This window comes from Xiphophorus hellerii, chromosome 11 (genome assembly GCF_003331165.1).
Source record: "Xiphophorus hellerii strain 12219 chromosome 11, Xiphophorus_hellerii-4.1, whole genome shotgun sequence".
Taxonomy (NCBI): domain Eukaryota; kingdom Metazoa; phylum Chordata; class Actinopteri; order Cyprinodontiformes; family Poeciliidae; genus Xiphophorus; species Xiphophorus hellerii.
Genome location: NC_045682.1, coordinates 14,069,686 through 14,087,514, shown reverse-complemented (window position 1 = coordinate 14,087,514; position 17,829 = coordinate 14,069,686). Strand labels below are relative to the sequence as shown.

Below are 17,829 nucleotides of genomic sequence, written 5' to 3'. Positions count from 1 at the left end.
AATTAATTTGTGGTCATCACTTCTTCACTGTGGATATGTTCTCTTTAGGTAACAGGTTCTCCCTGACCTCCTTTGGAGCTCTTTACATCTCTGATGTTCAGAAAGAGGATGCCCTCTCCACATACCGCTGCATCACCAAGCATAAGTACAGTGGTGAGACGCGACAAAGCAACGGAGCCAGGCTGTCAGTAATGGGTGAGCACCCGTTTTTGTTTTTTTTTAAATCAATTTTACTTCCGTTTTGTTTTGTTTCCTTTTATAGCTCATAAATAATTGTAACAGAACCTCTTCCCTCAGACCCGAGTGAGTCCTCGCCCACCATCTTGGACAGTTTCCAAGCCGGGGAGGTGTACGCCGGCCAGAGCATCGAGCTCCCCTGCATAGCGGGCGGCTACCCGAGCCCCACCGTGCGCTGGCTGAAAGATGGTCGGCCGCTGCCCTCAGACGCCCGCTGGACCCGGCGCTTGACTGGGCTGACCATCAGCGACCTGAGGCAGGAGGACAGCGGCAGCTACGCCTGCGAGGTCACCAACAGTTTTGGCTCCAAGGAGGTGTCTGGACAGCTTCACGTAATAGGTGTGTGACACACACACACTCGGCGACAAATAACCTGACAGTTTCTCACCGTGTCTTTTGAGTGAATCATCCTGGCAGAGGGACACATTTCTGAGTTGTCTCCTTTTTGGTTTGAGGCACGACTCTCCAGCGGTCACACTTCGAGTGTGTCGGTAACAAATGTATGTGAGCTGCTTGATGCCCCATCATATCAGCCCTCAAAAAGAGAGACAGGGGCAGTAAATTGTGGAGTGTGACTCCATAACACAGCTGCCAGCACCATTCACCATCACACACACACTGAAGCTGAGGAAGATAGAAAAGAAGACAAGGGGTCACAGAAGGGACAATCAGATGTCCAGACAGTGTAGGAATGACATTATCTACGATGTAATAACAGGATAATAAGAGCAGGTTAGATCAATGCACACTGTGAGAAGTATCCAAAGAAACAAAGGCAGGAAGGCGAGACAGAGGGAGAGAATGGAAAGGCAGTAGGCTTTGCCAGTGGGCACATCATGGCAGCACACTCTGTGACTCTGACAGGGTGAGAGGGGGGGTTGGGAGACGCAGCGATGCCCCCCAGCATACACCACCAGCTGCCTTATTGCTCACTGACATTTACACACACACACACACACGCCTTCACGCACTCTCCTTTACACACAGGCACACTTATAAACACACAAGTGGACAGAGATGTGAAGAGATATCTCCAGCTGCTTTTTTAATGAGTGTGTCGAACTGATTGAGTCACCACTGCTGATTGTGCCCTCTCTAACCGTAAACACCTACTGTACGTTTAAATCAGCGTGTCATCATGCTAGTCTAGTGTAACAGTTTCAGAGTGACGTTTTTAAATCTAAAATATGTTTCATTTTTAGTAGAGAGGCCCTGACCAGAGATTTTGTAGCTCATTTTTTGTTTGTAATGCTCTGACCTGCTCATACCTTATCAGCAGACTACAATTTATATTTTCTACTTTCCAGATAAATAATATAGTTAGCCATCCTATTAATAAAATAAAATGTTTTCTTAAAAATAACTCAAAGTTTCAGCGCTGTATCACTCTGCAAGACAAAAACTTTCTCCATGTTATGGTATAGAGTAGCGTTTCTCAACGGGGGCGTTCAGGGGGCGCTGGTGGAAATTTATACAAATTGAGAGATTCCTTTGGGGGGGCGTTTGCTCCAAGGTCAACTTTGGACCTTATATGCACAATACCAGTTTAAACTTTGAGCAACTAGCTTAAACGGTGTTGTGTAACATTAAAAACATGCATGGCTTGAACTGTATCGGTGGCAGCTCTTCTTCTCTTCAGTGTTTGTAGCTTCTTGGCGCAGCTCCGTTCTCCTGCTACTGGTAGCTTCACCGCTTCAGTTCAGCATTACACCAGCTGATGACGTTGCTGTGATTCACTTGTTTGGTGTCTGATTTTCAAATATTTTGTTTTATTGAGGACTTTTGTACGTATGTCTTGGCAGTGCTGTGATCATGTCAAAGCAGCAACTTATATTAAAAGTGTTTTATTGTCCGTCTGGATGCTGCCCGCTTCCATGGAAGGACAACAGAATATCTCTCTTTTGTAATTACTAAAATCACGATATACTTACTGTATCCCTTAGAAAAATGAACCAATTTAAATAAAGAAATCCCTCAATGGGTGATTCCACGATAATATAAAATATTCATTTTATACATTTAACATCGGTGCTGAAAGTGATCCGGTATGAAATGGTAGTACCACAGCACTTTTGAATTTAAATCATCAAAATACCGGGATTTTTCCTGTTGTTTTAAAAGGTTTACGTTAATCTGCTTTTCTCCATCAATACGCTTCCCGACCACTCTGCACCGTAGGAGGTTAAAAAAAAAGAAGAAAAAGACACGCACATTGCGCAAAACTCTGAAACAGGAGAACCGAGAAGTAGAACAGAGCAACGAGCTAACTAGATTTGAATCAGCATCAGCGAATCCGGCGGTTAACAATGAAAAATTACTATGAGAGGCAAATCAGGTGAAACACATGATGATTAGGCGGCGGCGGCGCAGCAGGTGATGAGTGAAGATTACTGGTGGTGAGCGACTGAGCGTCAATACAAATGATAAAATAAATCTAGCAACAGGAAAGAAACTAAAGAGGACATAACAATAAACCAAGAGAGGATAATACTAATGAAAGAAAACTAAATGGAAATGAACGAAGAACAAAATGCAAGAAAAAAACTAAGAAAACAAAGTAAATACAGATGAATAAACTGGTATGGCAAGACCTTTCAAGCAATAATTAGTACAGAGTACTGTATGGCAAGAACAAACAGACAGTATTTTCCAGATAAAAGGTAAAATAATATTGTTGAAGTGCCATGGGTTTGTTGAGACCACATCTAGTACTAAGAAGAAAATTATTTTACAGACCATATCAGTAGGAAACTTAGAACTTATTTATGTTTTTAATTAATTTTGATATATTTATTTCTTCAATATTAGTTTTCATATCAGTGTTAATATCACGAGGCTGTTCAGTGACTCCATGACTCTTTAATTCTGACTCTTTAGGATTTGATTAAGAACCAGCTTTGTTCTTTATAATTTCCGTCCAGTAAAACTATTAACTATTTATATAGAAAGGTCTATATAAAGATATAATCCATGTTTCTGTCCCATATTTGTGTGGCATTAAGGATCTGGAAGTTTTAGTTTTCCACTGAATCCACTGATTTGCACAGTAAATGCCATGTGGGTGAAATTTTGTGAATGATACTCTGATGAGCCATTCTCCTGAAGGCAGCACAGAGCTGCACCACCAGAAACACTGAAGAGAAGAGTTATGACTGATATTGTTGCAGTTCTACCCGTGTTTTAATGTGTCAGAGCATTGTCGTTTTGGAAATAGATGAAAGTTTAAGCTTGTATTGTTGTACATCTTTCGTCTGGTCATTTTGTGCAAAATTTAGCAACTAACATCAGAAAATGGCACAGAACAAGAATATTTCTTTCCACTCTGATTGGCTACTGTTAGGTCTATCAATTTTAAGTTGAATGTTCATAGCATTTTTTGTAGACGCCTGTAAAAATAATTTCTATTCCCATGGCTTTTTTGTTCTCTGGGAAATTATTTTTGATGATAAATACAGAAACAACCATAAAAATCAAAACATCAACAATAGTGATAGTAATATTAATAATACAATAATATTCAATTCAAAGTAGCCTACAAATTCTGTGATGGGGGGGGTGACCTGGATAATGGACAGGGGGGCGCTGGCCCAAAAAAGGTTGAGAAACACTAGTATAGAGGTAACTACCATTAAAACTCAAGTAAAAGAATGACATATTTTATTGACTTTTTTTCCAGAAAGATTGGAAATAGCAGACTTTTTCTTTCACGTATGAAAAAATATGTGTATATTATTATTGTTGTGTGTCTGAGAGAGAGAGAAAGAGAAAGAAACACACAAACTTTGGAAATATTTCAGAAATATTTCCAATCAAAGACAAAATTATTTTGTTGTGAGCGGTCTTTAGCATTAGCATTAGAGTTAATGTTCAGCATTACTACTAGTGAAGACAGATGCTGACCTGACCCATATTTCCTAAAAGAGCACATTAAATGACAGAAGAACACACCTCAGTGATTGCAAATGCATCAGATTTAAATTTTTTGCAACTGGCCAATCCCTTTTCAGGGTCGTTCAGGTGTAAAATTGGTAAATCTTCCAATTTCGTATCACATAGAAAAACTTTTTTTGTGTGTGTGAAAAATTCAATTAATATTTTTACTAAGTTTACTAGCACTCATAAAAATGAACATTTAAGAACTGTAATTTATGTATTGTCTTAATAGATTGGTTGTGTCATAATCAATTGGTTGATAGTGTTTAGACTTGCTATAAAGAAAACATAAAAGATACAACAAAAAGAAATAGCTTTATTGTTCTGCTTTGCATGTCTGATCATACCTTCAGGTAGTTCATTCTGTCATCACATGCTTTTTTTTTTTTTTTTCAGATCCACTGCGAGTGACGCTGTCTCCCAAGAACCTGAAAACAGGCATCAGCAGCACCCTGTTCTTCACCTGCACTGTGGAGGGTTCTCCAGAATACACCATCAGCTGGTACAGGAACACTGAGCCTATTGTTCCCGACCAGCACATTTTCATACAGGGACAACACAACGACACGCTGCAGATCACTGCAGCTCAGAAGTTCCACTCTGGAGCCTACCAATGCTTTGCTTCCCGAAAGGGCCACACAGCTCAGGACTTTTCCATTATTCTCTTAGAGGGTGCGTGGACAAAGGCCGTCAGGATACTTAATAAGAAGAGATGTCTACAAAATGAATTGGTTTTAATCACGGCTTTATTCCATCTCCATTTTTCCTCTCTGTCCGCTCTCAGACGGTACTCCTCGTATTGTGTCTTCCTTCAGCGAGCGGGTGGTGAACCCCGGCGAGCCTTTCTCTCTCATGTGTTCTGCCAAAGGAGCCCCACCGCCCTCTATCACCTGGACTCTGGACGATGAGCCCGTGGTGCGAGATTCTACCTACAAGACCAGCCAGTACACCCTGTCCGACGGCCTGACCGTGTCTCACGTCAACGTCAGCAGTCCACTCATTCGAGACGGGGGAGTGTATCGTTGCGTCGCACGAAACTCGGCCGGTAGCGCCGAGTACCAAGCGCGCATAAACGTAAGAGGTGCCTGTCTGCTTTTCAATATAAATGCACTCACACCTGACTCTATACAAACATGCAGGGCTTAGATCAAAGCAAATATCATTATCTATCTATCTATCTATCTATCTATCTATCTATCTATCTATCTATCTATCTATCTATCTATCTATCTATCTATCTATCTATCTATCTATCTATCTATCTATCTATCTATCTATCTATCTATCTATCTATCTATCTATCTATCTATCTATCTATCTATCTATCTATCTATCTATCTATCTATCTATCTATCTATCTATCTATCTATCTATCTATCTATCTATCTATCTATCTATCTATCTATCTATCTATCTATCTATCTATCTATCTATCTATCTATCTAAAACTAAGTCCACCCTTGCTGCCTTCCTAATATTTAAAGGGAAAGGAGAAAGCATTTGTGTTTTACTGCAGTGCTAAGGCCGGAAGACACTAGCAGACTTTAAGGAAGCAACTGTTGCTCTTCAACAACCTGAGAAAGGTTATGAGGTCATTTAAGAACATTTTTAAATCCAACCTTTTAAGTCTTCCCAGTCAGAGTAAATTCTCTCCAAAATAAGATGCTCAGATCAATAAAAAAAAACAACAAAAAAAAACCTGGAGCTTGAGGAACATGTTGCCTGTAAAAGCTTATGTCACCACATTTAGAGAAAGACTGAACAAGCTTGGCTTTTTTGTTAGGATTACCAGGCGAGACCCTTTTCCCTCCAAAAAGATTATGAGAAAATATACGTGAAAATTACTCGAGTTGCCACAGGAAGAATGCACAGCTCCATATTTGGCGAAAAACAAGCTCAACACTTTGGCACAAACTCACTATACCAACTGGTGGTGGTGCAGTGATGATGTTGGCTTACTTTGCAGTGAAAAAAGACTGTTGCATTCATCGAAACATATTGATGGGTCTGAAGGAAAGATGTATAAACACATTTGTTCTCATTTCAATATACTGAAGAGCAACAGAGGAGAAAGTCTACAAAAAACTACTTAACATGCAAGGGGTGTACTTAGTTTTTCTATAACTGTCAATACAGTCATGGAAGCACTCTTTTTTTCCTGTGACTGTATCTACACTATGTTGCCAAAAGTTGCTCAACCATATAATCATTGAATTTGGTGTTTTAATCATGTCCATGGCCACAGCTGTATAAAAGCCAGTCAGGACATCAGACTCTACAAACGTTTGTGAAAGAATAGAGTTCAGCGACTTTCAGCATAGCATCAATGTTGGACGCCACTTTTGGAACAAGTCCATACAACACCGCTGTTGGTGGTATGATAGAAAAGTTGAATTGACTGGAAACAACAGAAACCTGGACATCTGAAATGTGCTGGGGTTCGTAGTGTGCAGAGGTCGCCAACTTTCTGTAGGCTCAATTGCTTCAAAAATGTTTGTGGCCTTCAGATTAGCTCAAGGATTGTTCCAACAGGACTACACACCAGTGCAATAGCAAGGTCAGTAAAGATCAGTTTTGACTTACCTGCTCACACTCCTGACTTCAACAAGACAGAATAAGTTTGGGATGGATTGTGGAGGAGATGGCAAGCTAAGCTCTCTCTTCCAGCATCAGTGTCTGACCTCACAAATGCATTTTCACACTCCCAAACCTTGTGAAAATCTACCAAAGAAGAATTGAAACTGATATAGCTGGGGAGGATGTGTGGCATCATCTTAAACCCTACAAAAATGGCACTCAAGTTCACATGTGCCGCATGGGATGACAGATGAGCAAATTTCTTTGGCAATATTGTGTATCTATCAAACAAATGTAGCTAGCTAGTTAGCTTTCTGTCTGTATTTACTCATTTAGATACATTTTAAATCTGCTTAGGGTAATTAGATATTAACAAATATCCTCAGTCAGATTTTAGCAATGGGGGCATAACTAACCTTCCTCTCCACTTGTCAATTTGCCCCAATCACTCCATTCCTCAACTTTTATCTCTTCACCTTTCGTCCCCATTGGCTGCCCCTATGACCTCCGTCACCTCATCCGCCCTGTTCTCCTACTTTCGCGTCTGTCCCTGTGTCCTCCCTCCATCCCCTCCCTCTCTTCCCCGTGTCTCCAGGTCCGCCTCGAATAAGACCCATGCGAGATATCACAGCGGTGGCAGGCAGAAACACATATATAACATGCCGCGTGATTGGCTACCCGTACTACTCGATCAAGTGGCTGAAGGACGGCATGCAGCTGCCTGATAATCATCGTCAAGTGGTGTTTGAGAATGGCACCCTGAGGCTTACGGACGTGCAGAAGGGCGCCGACGAAGGGACCTACTTGTGTAGCGTTCTGATCCAGCCCCAAGTGTCAATCAACCAGACGGTCCATGTAACGGTTAAAGGTAAGAGTGAGGAGAAAATAGCGAAAATTATAAAAGTATCCAATTGCAACATCTGAAAAAAGCCTACTGAAAGCAATGTTTAATTGTAGAACATGCTGTTTAGTGCACTTATTTACCCTTCATGGAAGTAAATAAGAATGGCAGAGGATCTGTGTAGCTCTGTATCGCATCATAGATTCTTTTTAAATAGAAATCTCTGGATATCTGCCAGAAAACTCAAAATTGATCATCACTGGTACTTTTCAACATGATAGCGATCCAAAACAAATGGCCAAAAATTGTTCACCAAAAAGTCACCAACCTCTCAGTCTTCTGAGCTAAATCCTATAGAAAACCTGTGGAATGATCTACAGAGAAGAGAGCATAAGATCACACCCAGGACTTTGGATAATCTATTCTAAAGACTGTACAAAAAAGAACTAAGCTTTATTTGCAAAATATAATTGTACAACTTATTTTAACAACTATTAGTCGGTTCTCGGCATATTTGTACACAAATCAAGAGATAGATTTTTAAATTTCCTTTTCATTTGATCACCATGGATACGTCACAGTTCAAGAATCTCTGGGATTGGTCTGATTGTAATAAACTCAGACTAATTATGACACATGCAATATTCCAACTTGCAACGATGGCATTATTTTTGATGCAGATCACTAGTGTTTGCTGGTGTTCTTTTGTAAATTTCGGATGTTTGCATCTTTATTTTGTTCAGCTTGACAGTCGGCTAACGATGGTAGCGCGGCAGCTGCAGAGGTGTTTAAGGGTGTGTGCGTGTGCCTGAGTGTGTCTCTGATTTAATTAGATGAATAATAATGAAGCCTAGATTAAATCCCCCAGATGTCTCAGCTGTAGTACCCCAACCTCAACCTCCATTGCTATGGCAACGGGATGACTTCCCCCAGCCAATTGGACTCAAACCAGAGCAGCTATTATGGGCTGCAGGAGACGGGGGAGCTAAAGGGAGGGTGGCAGCAAAGAAGGAACCCACTGGCCAATGACCTTCTCTATCTCTTTCAGCATTGCTCCAGATGGCCACACTGCCACCCTTAGACATCTATCGCTGCCTTTATTCCTCTGATTCCATGTGCTCTTCCTGTCTCTCCCAGTGCCGCCGCTCATCCAGCCCTTCGACATCCCCTCTACCTCAGTGGGGAAGCTCATGTACATCGCCTGCGTGGTGTCGTCTGGGGACATGCCCATACGCATCACCTGGCACAAAGACGGCCAGCTCATAGTGCCAGGCTCTGCCTCTGGCGTCGCAATCGAGACCAAAGAGTTCATGAGTTCCCTGCAGATCTCCAAGGTGACACTGAAGCACAACGGGAACTACACCTGCATCGCCAGCAACGCCGCAGCCACCGTCAGCTGGGAGAGACAGCTGATTGTCACCGGTGAGGCACTGAGCGAGGCATGGGTTGCCTCAAACATGCAAAGGAAGCTGACAGAGGGGGGCGATTGTTTCACCTTCTCTTCCTTTTCTGTCTGGCTTCCAGTGCCGCCACGTTTTGTGGTTCAGCCCAACAACCAGGATTGCATTTATGGAAAAGCAGGCGTTCTGAACTGCTCGGTGGAGGGTTATCCACCTCCAAAAGTTATGTGGAAACACGCCAAAGGTAAAACAAGCCGTCACCTACTCCCACAAACAGAAACAACTGAAGGTTTCGACACTCTTTTCTGTATGCTCTGTGATTTCATCTGCAGGTGTTGGAAACCCACAGCAGTACCACCCCGTCCCGCTCACCGGCCGCATCCAGATCATGTCGAACGGCTCCCTGCTTATCCGGCATGTCCTTGAGGATGACAGAGGGTACTACCTCTGTCAGGCCTCCAACGGCGTTGGCTCAGACATCAGTAAAAGCATGATCCTCACTGTCAAGAGTGAGTGCCAGTCAGATCTTCCATTGGCTCAAGTACTTTTTTAACCACATCTCCTGGATTGTAACAGAGATCAGTCTTGTAAGATGCACTCGCGCCCCAGGCTATTTCGGCCTGCACTGAACACGGCAAAATCTTGTCTCTGTCCTGCGCACCCCTAACCGGGGGCATCTTGGTTATTGATTTTTGTTTTTCAGCTGTCAGTTTGCGTACCACTCAATGTTTTGCGAGGAAAAGAGGCTGCTGAATTAGTGATAAAAACAAAACCACAGGATCCCCGTTCAATCAGTAATCCACAAGTAAGCAAGAGAGGAGAAGGAAAGAGCAGAAATCTTGGAGAAGACGAGGATGAAATAGGGAAATAGGGTGTGATGTAAGGGAGCCGCTGAGGCTTGAAGCGTGAAATGACAACAGGGAACGTAGAGGCAGAATAGCGATATCCATACATCTGTATTATAGCCACAGTTTCCAATACCACAGCCCCATTCCCTCATCTCATTACTCCATATAAAACTATTCATTACTGTGACACATGTCTGTGGATCTGCTCAGTTCCCGCCATGATCACCAGCCACCCCAACACCACCATGGCGAGGAAGGGCCAGACCAAGGAGCTGAACTGCACAGCACGGGGCGAGCAGCCCATTATTATCCGCTGGGAGAGAGGAGACACGGTCATTGATGCAGAGAGAAACCCCCGGTACTCCATCACTATCAACAAGAAGGGAGATGAAGTCATCTCCACCCTGAAGGTAAGAATACAAAAGCTGGGCTCAACTTTAAAGCTTCTGCAACAAACTGGAGGGGGATTATTTGAAACTGTTCAAAAGCTGGATTTACAATACATTAAAATAAAAAGCGTTTATAGCTCATGAACTTTTCCACTTTTGGCCATGATTCAAACACATAATTCAGTGTATTTTAATTATTTAAATTTGGTCTCTAACTGAGCTTGTACAATTTGTTTGGGAAGCTTTAGAGATGCAGGTCGGAATATATTTTGCCCTCTACTGTGTGTCCGAGGCAGACAAGGTTAACAAAAGTGTTTTTTGTCAAAAGACGACCAGGCTGTTTTAAGCCGAGTACAGAACATTACATATTGTTAAAAAAAACATATCTTAACCCCAAGCTGGACCTTTTTTGTGCTGTTTTTTCCAGCTGAACCCAGCCGAGCGAGGAGATTCAGTCTTCTTCTCCTGCCACGCCATCAACTCCTATGGAGAGGGCCGAGGGCTCATCCAACTCACAGTGCAAGGTTTGTTTTTCATCATTTTCCATATCTCAATAACATTATTATTGCTGTATGTATGGATACGATTCCTTATACATATTCTGGAATTCAATTCCTATTCCTCCCCCTTTTACAGAACCACCGGATCCCCCGGAGCTGGAAGTGAGGGAGGTGAAGGACAGAAGCATGAACCTGCGCTGGATCCAAAGGTTTGATGGCAACAGCATCATCACCAGCTATGATATTGAGTACAAGAATAAATCAGGTAAAACAGCTCAGATTTGTGCCTCCACGTGTTTATTTTATTTCTTCTTGTACAGATTTTTAAAATACCAAAATTCTGCTCATGTTCAACAGACTCTTGGGATCACATGTACACAACCAGGAACATCTCCCCTACAAACAATCAAGCCAACATTGTGGAATTGCATCCGGCTTGCGTTTACAGCATCCGCATGTATTCGTATAACAAAATCGGACGCAGCCTCCCTAGCAAAGAGCTCACTATCAGCACTGAGGAAGCGCGTAAGTTCTTCCCACGTTTTCTGCTTGTTCGTTGTTTGGCTAAGATTTGTCAGTCCGACAATAAATTCTGCTCAAACAGCACCTGATGGGCCCCCGATGGATGTTGTCCTCCAACCGATGACGTCTCAGAGCATTCGAGTCACATGGAGGGTAAAAAACATGATTCTCCTGCATTTTAACATTGAGTCTTTTTATTAATAATTTTTGTCTATATATATATATATATATTTATATATACATACATATTGTCCCTATTGTCTCTAAGTATATAGTTATACATATAGTTATTGTCTCTAAGTGTGAGGCCTGCAACCATATATATATATATATATATATATATATATATATATATATATAATTTGTTTATTTATTTGTAAAACAGAGCTCTTTCTTACTGGATCAGCAGACTTTTCCTGCAATGTTGGAGAAAGTTGCTCTTTCTATCCAAACAACTTTTTTATGATTCAATGCATCATGTGTTTGAAGTGATTTCACACTTCATTGCTGGTAGATCTGAATGTATAATCTGGCATATGCTACTCGATAAATGGTGCACAGTAGGCTGAAATGCTCGAAGAATAGACTTAAGAAAAGCAAAACCAAACCCAAATAATGCATAATTCAGAGTACGAATGTTCCCGTACTCTTTCTTCTCCAAAATAATCATCTTCTTTACTCCAAAACATCTAGGCTCCCAAGAAGGAACTGCAGAATGGGGTTATCCGAGGCTATCAGATCGGCTACAGAGAGAACGGGCCTGGCAGCAACGGCCAGTACAGCATCGTGGAGATGAAAGCAACGGGGGACAGCGAGGTGTACACCTTGGACAACCTGAAGAAGTTTGCTCAGTACGGCGTGGTCGTCCAGGCTTTCAACAGAGCTGGAACTGGGCCGTCCAGCACCGAGATCAACGCCACCACACTGGAAGACGGTACGGCCATTTGATGGTAAAATGAGGACGGAGGGAGGAGATTTTTACTGGGCAGCTGTGGAGAAGAGAATGAAAAAAGCTTTCTTTTTAAAGTGACTCATTTAAAATAGTTCTTCACTGACTCCTGCTGCCTGATTGAAAAGTAATGGTAGACACCCTGAGTGGCAGTTATTGTCTCTAAGTGTGAGGCCTGCAGCCATCTGCTAGATTGAAGATGTGTGAATAGTTTCTTACTTAAGATTTTATTCTCCATATCGCCACTCATCTGCATTTCAGCGTCTTGGGTTTAACCATTTCATGATTAACGTTGCTCTCTTAATGCCCTTTCTCCCTTCCATCAACCCCCACGTCTTGTTCTCCCTAAAAAGCTGCAAATTAGCAACCATTAAATCTGGGCCAATTTGAACATATTAGACTAATTGGTTTTACAATGTCTGTGGTTGGAGATCTTTTCAGGGTTTCATCTGAAACGCATTGGGGGCGCATTGGTTTTAAAGTCTGAAAATAAACCCAGTATTTTATTTTATGTCAAGTTAAATTCTATGGATCGTGTTTATTTTTTGCTTTTACAGTGCCGAGCGAGCCCCCACAGAACGTGAGAGCAATCTCGGTGACGTCGGATGAGGCGGTGATCACGTGGTCGGAGCCTCCGCGCATGACGCTGCACGGCGTGCTGAAAGGCTACCGGGTTGTGTTTTGGTCCCTCTTCCCCGACGGAGGTGGGTGCTGTGGGGGCCGGGCCCAGTGGCCGATGCAGAGTAATTATCACCTATCTCATTCTAAAATTCACCAAAATTCATCCTCATAGTCACGTACCTCTGTGTCAGTGCTGTGAACTTGTTTGTTTACCCTTCTCATGAAGCATCTTTTGTTTCGTTGCACGTGTTTCTATGCAGTGTCTTGCAAACGAGAACGAGTTTAGCTTTTTCACATTTTCAAGTTTGAGCTTTAAACCTCAATTTATTTTCTTGGGATTTTATATAATTGACCAAAACAGTGAGGAAAAACGTCACAGGACAGAGAGCGATGCACACACACTCAAAGCAAAGGGCAGTTTAGAGAGGCCAGTTAACCTGACATGCATGTGGTTGAACACTGGGACAGCCCACAAATCCATAGGAATGAATGCCATATAAACTCAGCACATTGAGGGCCAATCAAATCTCATTGCTGCAAGGAAAATAGCTGAACAAGAAAGAAAAAATTTGAATTTTCAATCACTATTGGCGACGCAATCCTTATCAATACCATCGCTGACTTATGATCTTGTAATACCATGCAGTCCTAGTACAAATGCTCTTGCAAGGCACTGCACGTTTGTGCAAAATAAATATATACATATATATGTATATTTATCTTTATTTATATAAATATTGATATATGTAGTATATACATATTTTTATCACCATCCTAGCTTACTTAGAGCAATTCTGCATTAATTACAGTCCTAAGAATTTCTGATAAAAACAAAATAAATAGCTGCAGGTGATAAACACGCATGTTTTTCCGGTCTTTTTTGCCTCAGAATGGGGAGAGATGCAGAACATCACCACCACACGTGAACAGGTGGAGCTGCGAGGGCTGGAGAAATTCACCAACTACAGCGTTCAGGTTCTGGCCTACACGCAGGCCGGTGACGGAGTCCGCAGCAACGTCCTGTACATACAAACGCGCGAGGACCGTGAGTGTACAGTTTCTAATTTATTTGTCTAAACACTGTGCTTAAGTCAAGAGACGCGTTGAATAGGAGGCAGATAACAAAAAGCGAACTGTGTTGTATCTAGCCCATGACAAAAGCCCATTTGTGTTGGGAAGCTCCATTAGCAGTGCTAATGAGAATTAAGAGGCTTTAGGTCCACGGCTCGAGGCTGAGGGAGGGCTGGCGGTGGGAACGAGGGGGGTGGAGGAGGAGCAGGAGGAGCATCCAGCATCTAGGAGTCAGCCATCAGCCCCGGCCCGCATCCTCTCCTGCCACAGGCGCAAAGATTAACTCTGCATGGATTAGAGAGAATTAATTTTGTGCTTACACCATTGGAGGCGGGATTACAGCCAGATCCATGTCTCTTTATAAAGAAGGAGGAGGAGCACAGTGGATTGAAGATGCAAAGACAGAAAATTGATCATTCGGTCGTCTTGGCTGAGCAAAAAATAAATAAATAGAGATGAAGACTTTCTTTCTGATGAAATAAAGAGGTCTTTGTAATTTTCATTTGTTTGGGGTGTGACACACCCTCCCATTGACAAACCAGCACATACTGCATCCATAATGGGGCTGTTAATGCAGCACCGCTGCGCCTCTCATCTTCATCATCATTTTGGTTGTGCTAGCCGTGCGTAGCAGACAGTCCGCCCGTCTGTCTGGAGTCTGGGGCAGATTTTGGGCACCAGATGGGACTTATCTTTCCCCTCTCACTCTCTCTCTCTATATCTGCCACTCCTACTTTGACATGGCGGTCCAGTTACGATAACGATCGCTGGCTGCTCTCTGATCAGTCCCATTGGAGACACAGCTACCATTCTCCCCTGGACTTCATCCCCGCCTCCCTCCTTTGAGCGCTCCCCCGCTGCATCAACACTTTCTTAGTTAATGTTGTTTTCATGCTGACTAATGTCATGTGTGGGGTTGAGGAGTCAAAGGGGTATAAGTTGGGTGAATGGCTAGATCGGGGGGCCTCTTGGAGGATAAAAAGAAGAACTGGGGGATAGATTTATGGGGCTGGGTCTCCTTCTATAAACCCCAGATGAGGCCCACTGTCAAGCTTGAGTTATATTTATGGAGCACGTTGAATAGGCTTGATTGGTAGCGCCATATACTGTACGATCAATGTGAAAAAAAGCTTCTTTTGTTCTCCTTTTTGAAGCATTTCAATGTCCTGATGTGTTTTTGTAAAGTGTGACTCCTTCCCTTAAGCGCCTTCTTGAATCATTATCTTGTAATCAGCATTAAGCAGTGTCCAGTGTCAAGCTGAAGTGGCTAGTGGCGGATCAGACACTAAGGTCTAATCTGTTTGTGAGCGCGAGAGTTAAGAGAATGCAGGGTGTCACAGAGTCAGAACTGCTGACCAGCGTCTGAAAGAACATATGTCACTGCCGTCCATCCAAACCGAGTCCTTCCCAGAGCGGCTTAGTGTGGGATAAGACGACCAATCTGCAAACAAGCCTGCTCACTTTAACAGCCATCCCAACAAGCGATCACACACAGGGCAGGCCTGGATAATAAGCGAAGCATGCTGCTGTGTGGAGGCCCTGGAGGACACAGGAGGTCTTCAGAAGAGCCTATTTTAATTGTTATGTTAGCAGTGATTTAATGCAGTCAGTTTTGGGTTTTAGCAGGGGTCACGTTTCCACAGTGTCACTGAACACATCTGGACAGTTCTTTCTTGCACTTTTCTTGTAACAGATTTTATTTTATATGTGGTGTATTCTTTGACTAAAAATAGTGTATGATTAGAAGCAAAAAGACACTTTTGCTAATCTAATGTGTCCTCGGGTATTTAACAAACAGTAAAAAGAAGAAATGATTTATAAATATCCTATTGCACAAAACTATTTTCAAGGTGGCATGAAAACCTTTTCCCTGACAACAAGTTATATGCATCATTCATTAGTAAATGATTGCTGCTACAGGCTTAGAAGCAACTTGATAAAAAGTTTGGCTTTAGTATAGTTTCATAACCTCATATTGTTATGTTGATTGATAGGTATATATAAACCATTTCCTGACTACCACAGCTAGAATAGGTAGCCGACTGTCCATTGACAGCAGTTGTTTTAGGTTAAAAAGCTAACAGTTTTGACTTGGAACAATAACACTTTTGCTAATCTAGCAAGTTTTACTTTAGCATTACCATCGACACTAAGCTAGCTAATCTAAATTCTTGCTCCAACTCATACACTTACTAATTTGCACAGATTATGATGGTTATTCAGCTTCTATGCACCACAAATCTGGAACAAACTTCAAGAAAACTGCAAAACAGTTGAAACACTGAGTTCCTTTAAATCAAGACTTAAACTCACCTGTTTAGAGTTGCTTTTGAAACCTAATCATGAAACATTAATCAATAATTTGATGTAGAAAATGTACTGTTGACCATGTGTTCTATGACTTTGTATTTTATTTTATTTTTTTCTGATTTAAAGCACTTTAAATGCCTTGTTGCTGAAAGGTGCAATGCAAATAACATTTGATTGACTGATTCATATACATTTTTACCAAGTTGATGTATTTATTCATAGCACAACTCCAATAAACATATCTGCGTTCTCTATTGGACACCATAAACAAATGAGAACAACGCTTCACCGAACCAACATGTCTGTAAAATTGTAATCAAGTTACATTTATTACCAGAACAAATGGTAAAAATGATTAGTAGAAGTTTTTACCCATTCTTGAATTTTAGATTTACAAACCAATGTGGCTGTAATCAGCCACATTTTTATTTTTATTATTTTAGTAGTTATTTTTATTATGTTTTATTATGTATTTGATAGCCTTTATAAAAGGACAAATGTAAGAGAAGAAATGATCACAAGATGAAATCAGTGCGCTTTCACTTACTCTTGTATTGAGTGTAGAGAAGCAGCACACAGAAATCTCTTTTCATACAATTCTCAACCTTTCTAACTGCAAGTCATTTATACTATATTTTTTATACAAAATCAAGTATTTCACATTACAGTTATTTAACGATATTTCAACATTTCACTCTGAATTATTTAAGTAATGTTTTTATGGTACAGTCAGAACTAAATTAATAATTAAAAAATATAAATATTTCCAACCAAAATGATGAAAAACAGTACATTGCTTGTACTACTTCACAAAAATCACAAGTTATTATTCCAATTTAAACAAATCAAACTGCCGGATGCCGAACGGAACATGAGGCCTACTGCCGTTAGCAACAGAGCTAAGCTAGTTAGCCAAACACTCTTCGCACATCACATTAAAGCAATATAAACTAAATACATACAAATTCGCACATACAGGGCTAGCATTCATCCACATATCATTCTCCTGGGAGTTAGATCCCATTTCTTAACTTTTAAAAGGACAAATGTAAGAGAAGAAATGATCACAAGATGAGATCAGTGCGCTTTCACTTACTCTTGTATTGCGTGTAGAGAAGAGCGCACTAGTCCCCCTAGTGGACTCTTTTGATTATGGCGCCAACGCACCCCTCTTCCAGACAAAGGACCCATCTACATTCCTTACACACCCCAAACCAAATTAAATTAATGCAGAACCAAAACAATTCGATCTTATATTGACAAGATCAAATGAGTATTATACCCTGCAACATATTAACCTTGTAAATTCCTTTTTATAGTGTATATACTGTATCTTTTCATGACTAGCACAATGGACACTATTGTTGAACCAAATGTGAGTTAGAGAAATAACTGCATATGTGCTCTTTATTTATTTACTTATTTATTTATTTAGGCTTAGGTATCTCATGGTAGCTTTTAAGAAAATCATTGTATCTTCAGTAGTGAACTAAACACAGCTTAATGCACAAAGCAACATTGATCAAGACTGTCAAATCATAAGTGATGTTTGCGATCCTTTGGTGGCCTCCAAGTCAAATGCTGCTTCTGGCCACATAAAGCCTTCAGCAACCTTTGAGCATGCATACTCA

General features: G+C 41.4%; 1 protein-coding gene across 3 annotated transcripts in view; it reads left to right on the top strand.

The window, feature by feature from the left end:
* The window catches only part of LOC116728710 (Down syndrome cell adhesion molecule-like protein 1 homolog), a 69,532-nt gene that overhangs the window by 38,420 nt on the left and 13,283 nt on the right, over positions 1–17,829 (top strand). Inside the window, exons 4-19 of one of the 3 annotated variants that reach the window (XM_032576992.1) lie at positions 49–195; positions 298–576; positions 4,567–4,842; positions 4,955–5,251; positions 7,343–7,615; positions 8,726–9,010; positions 9,113–9,232; positions 9,321–9,497; positions 10,047–10,246; positions 10,653–10,749; positions 10,862–10,990; positions 11,083–11,250; positions 11,330–11,400; positions 11,941–12,181; positions 12,754–12,900; positions 13,707–13,862. In XM_032576992.1, the coding sequence (XP_032432883.1) occupies positions 49–195; positions 298–576; positions 4,567–4,842; positions 4,955–5,251; positions 7,343–7,615; positions 8,726–9,010; positions 9,113–9,232; positions 9,321–9,497; positions 10,047–10,246; positions 10,653–10,749; positions 10,862–10,990; positions 11,083–11,250; positions 11,330–11,400; positions 11,941–12,181; positions 12,754–12,900; positions 13,707–13,862 (3,063 nt within the window). Of the gene's footprint in view, positions 1–48; positions 196–297; positions 577–4,566; positions 4,843–4,954; positions 5,252–7,342; positions 7,616–8,725; positions 9,011–9,112; positions 9,233–9,320; positions 9,498–10,046; positions 10,247–10,652; positions 10,750–10,861; positions 10,991–11,082; positions 11,251–11,329; positions 11,401–11,940; positions 12,182–12,753; positions 12,940–13,706; positions 13,863–17,829 lie in introns of those variants that run through there. The other 2 variants (XM_032576991.1, XM_032576993.1) reach the window with 2 other exon arrangements.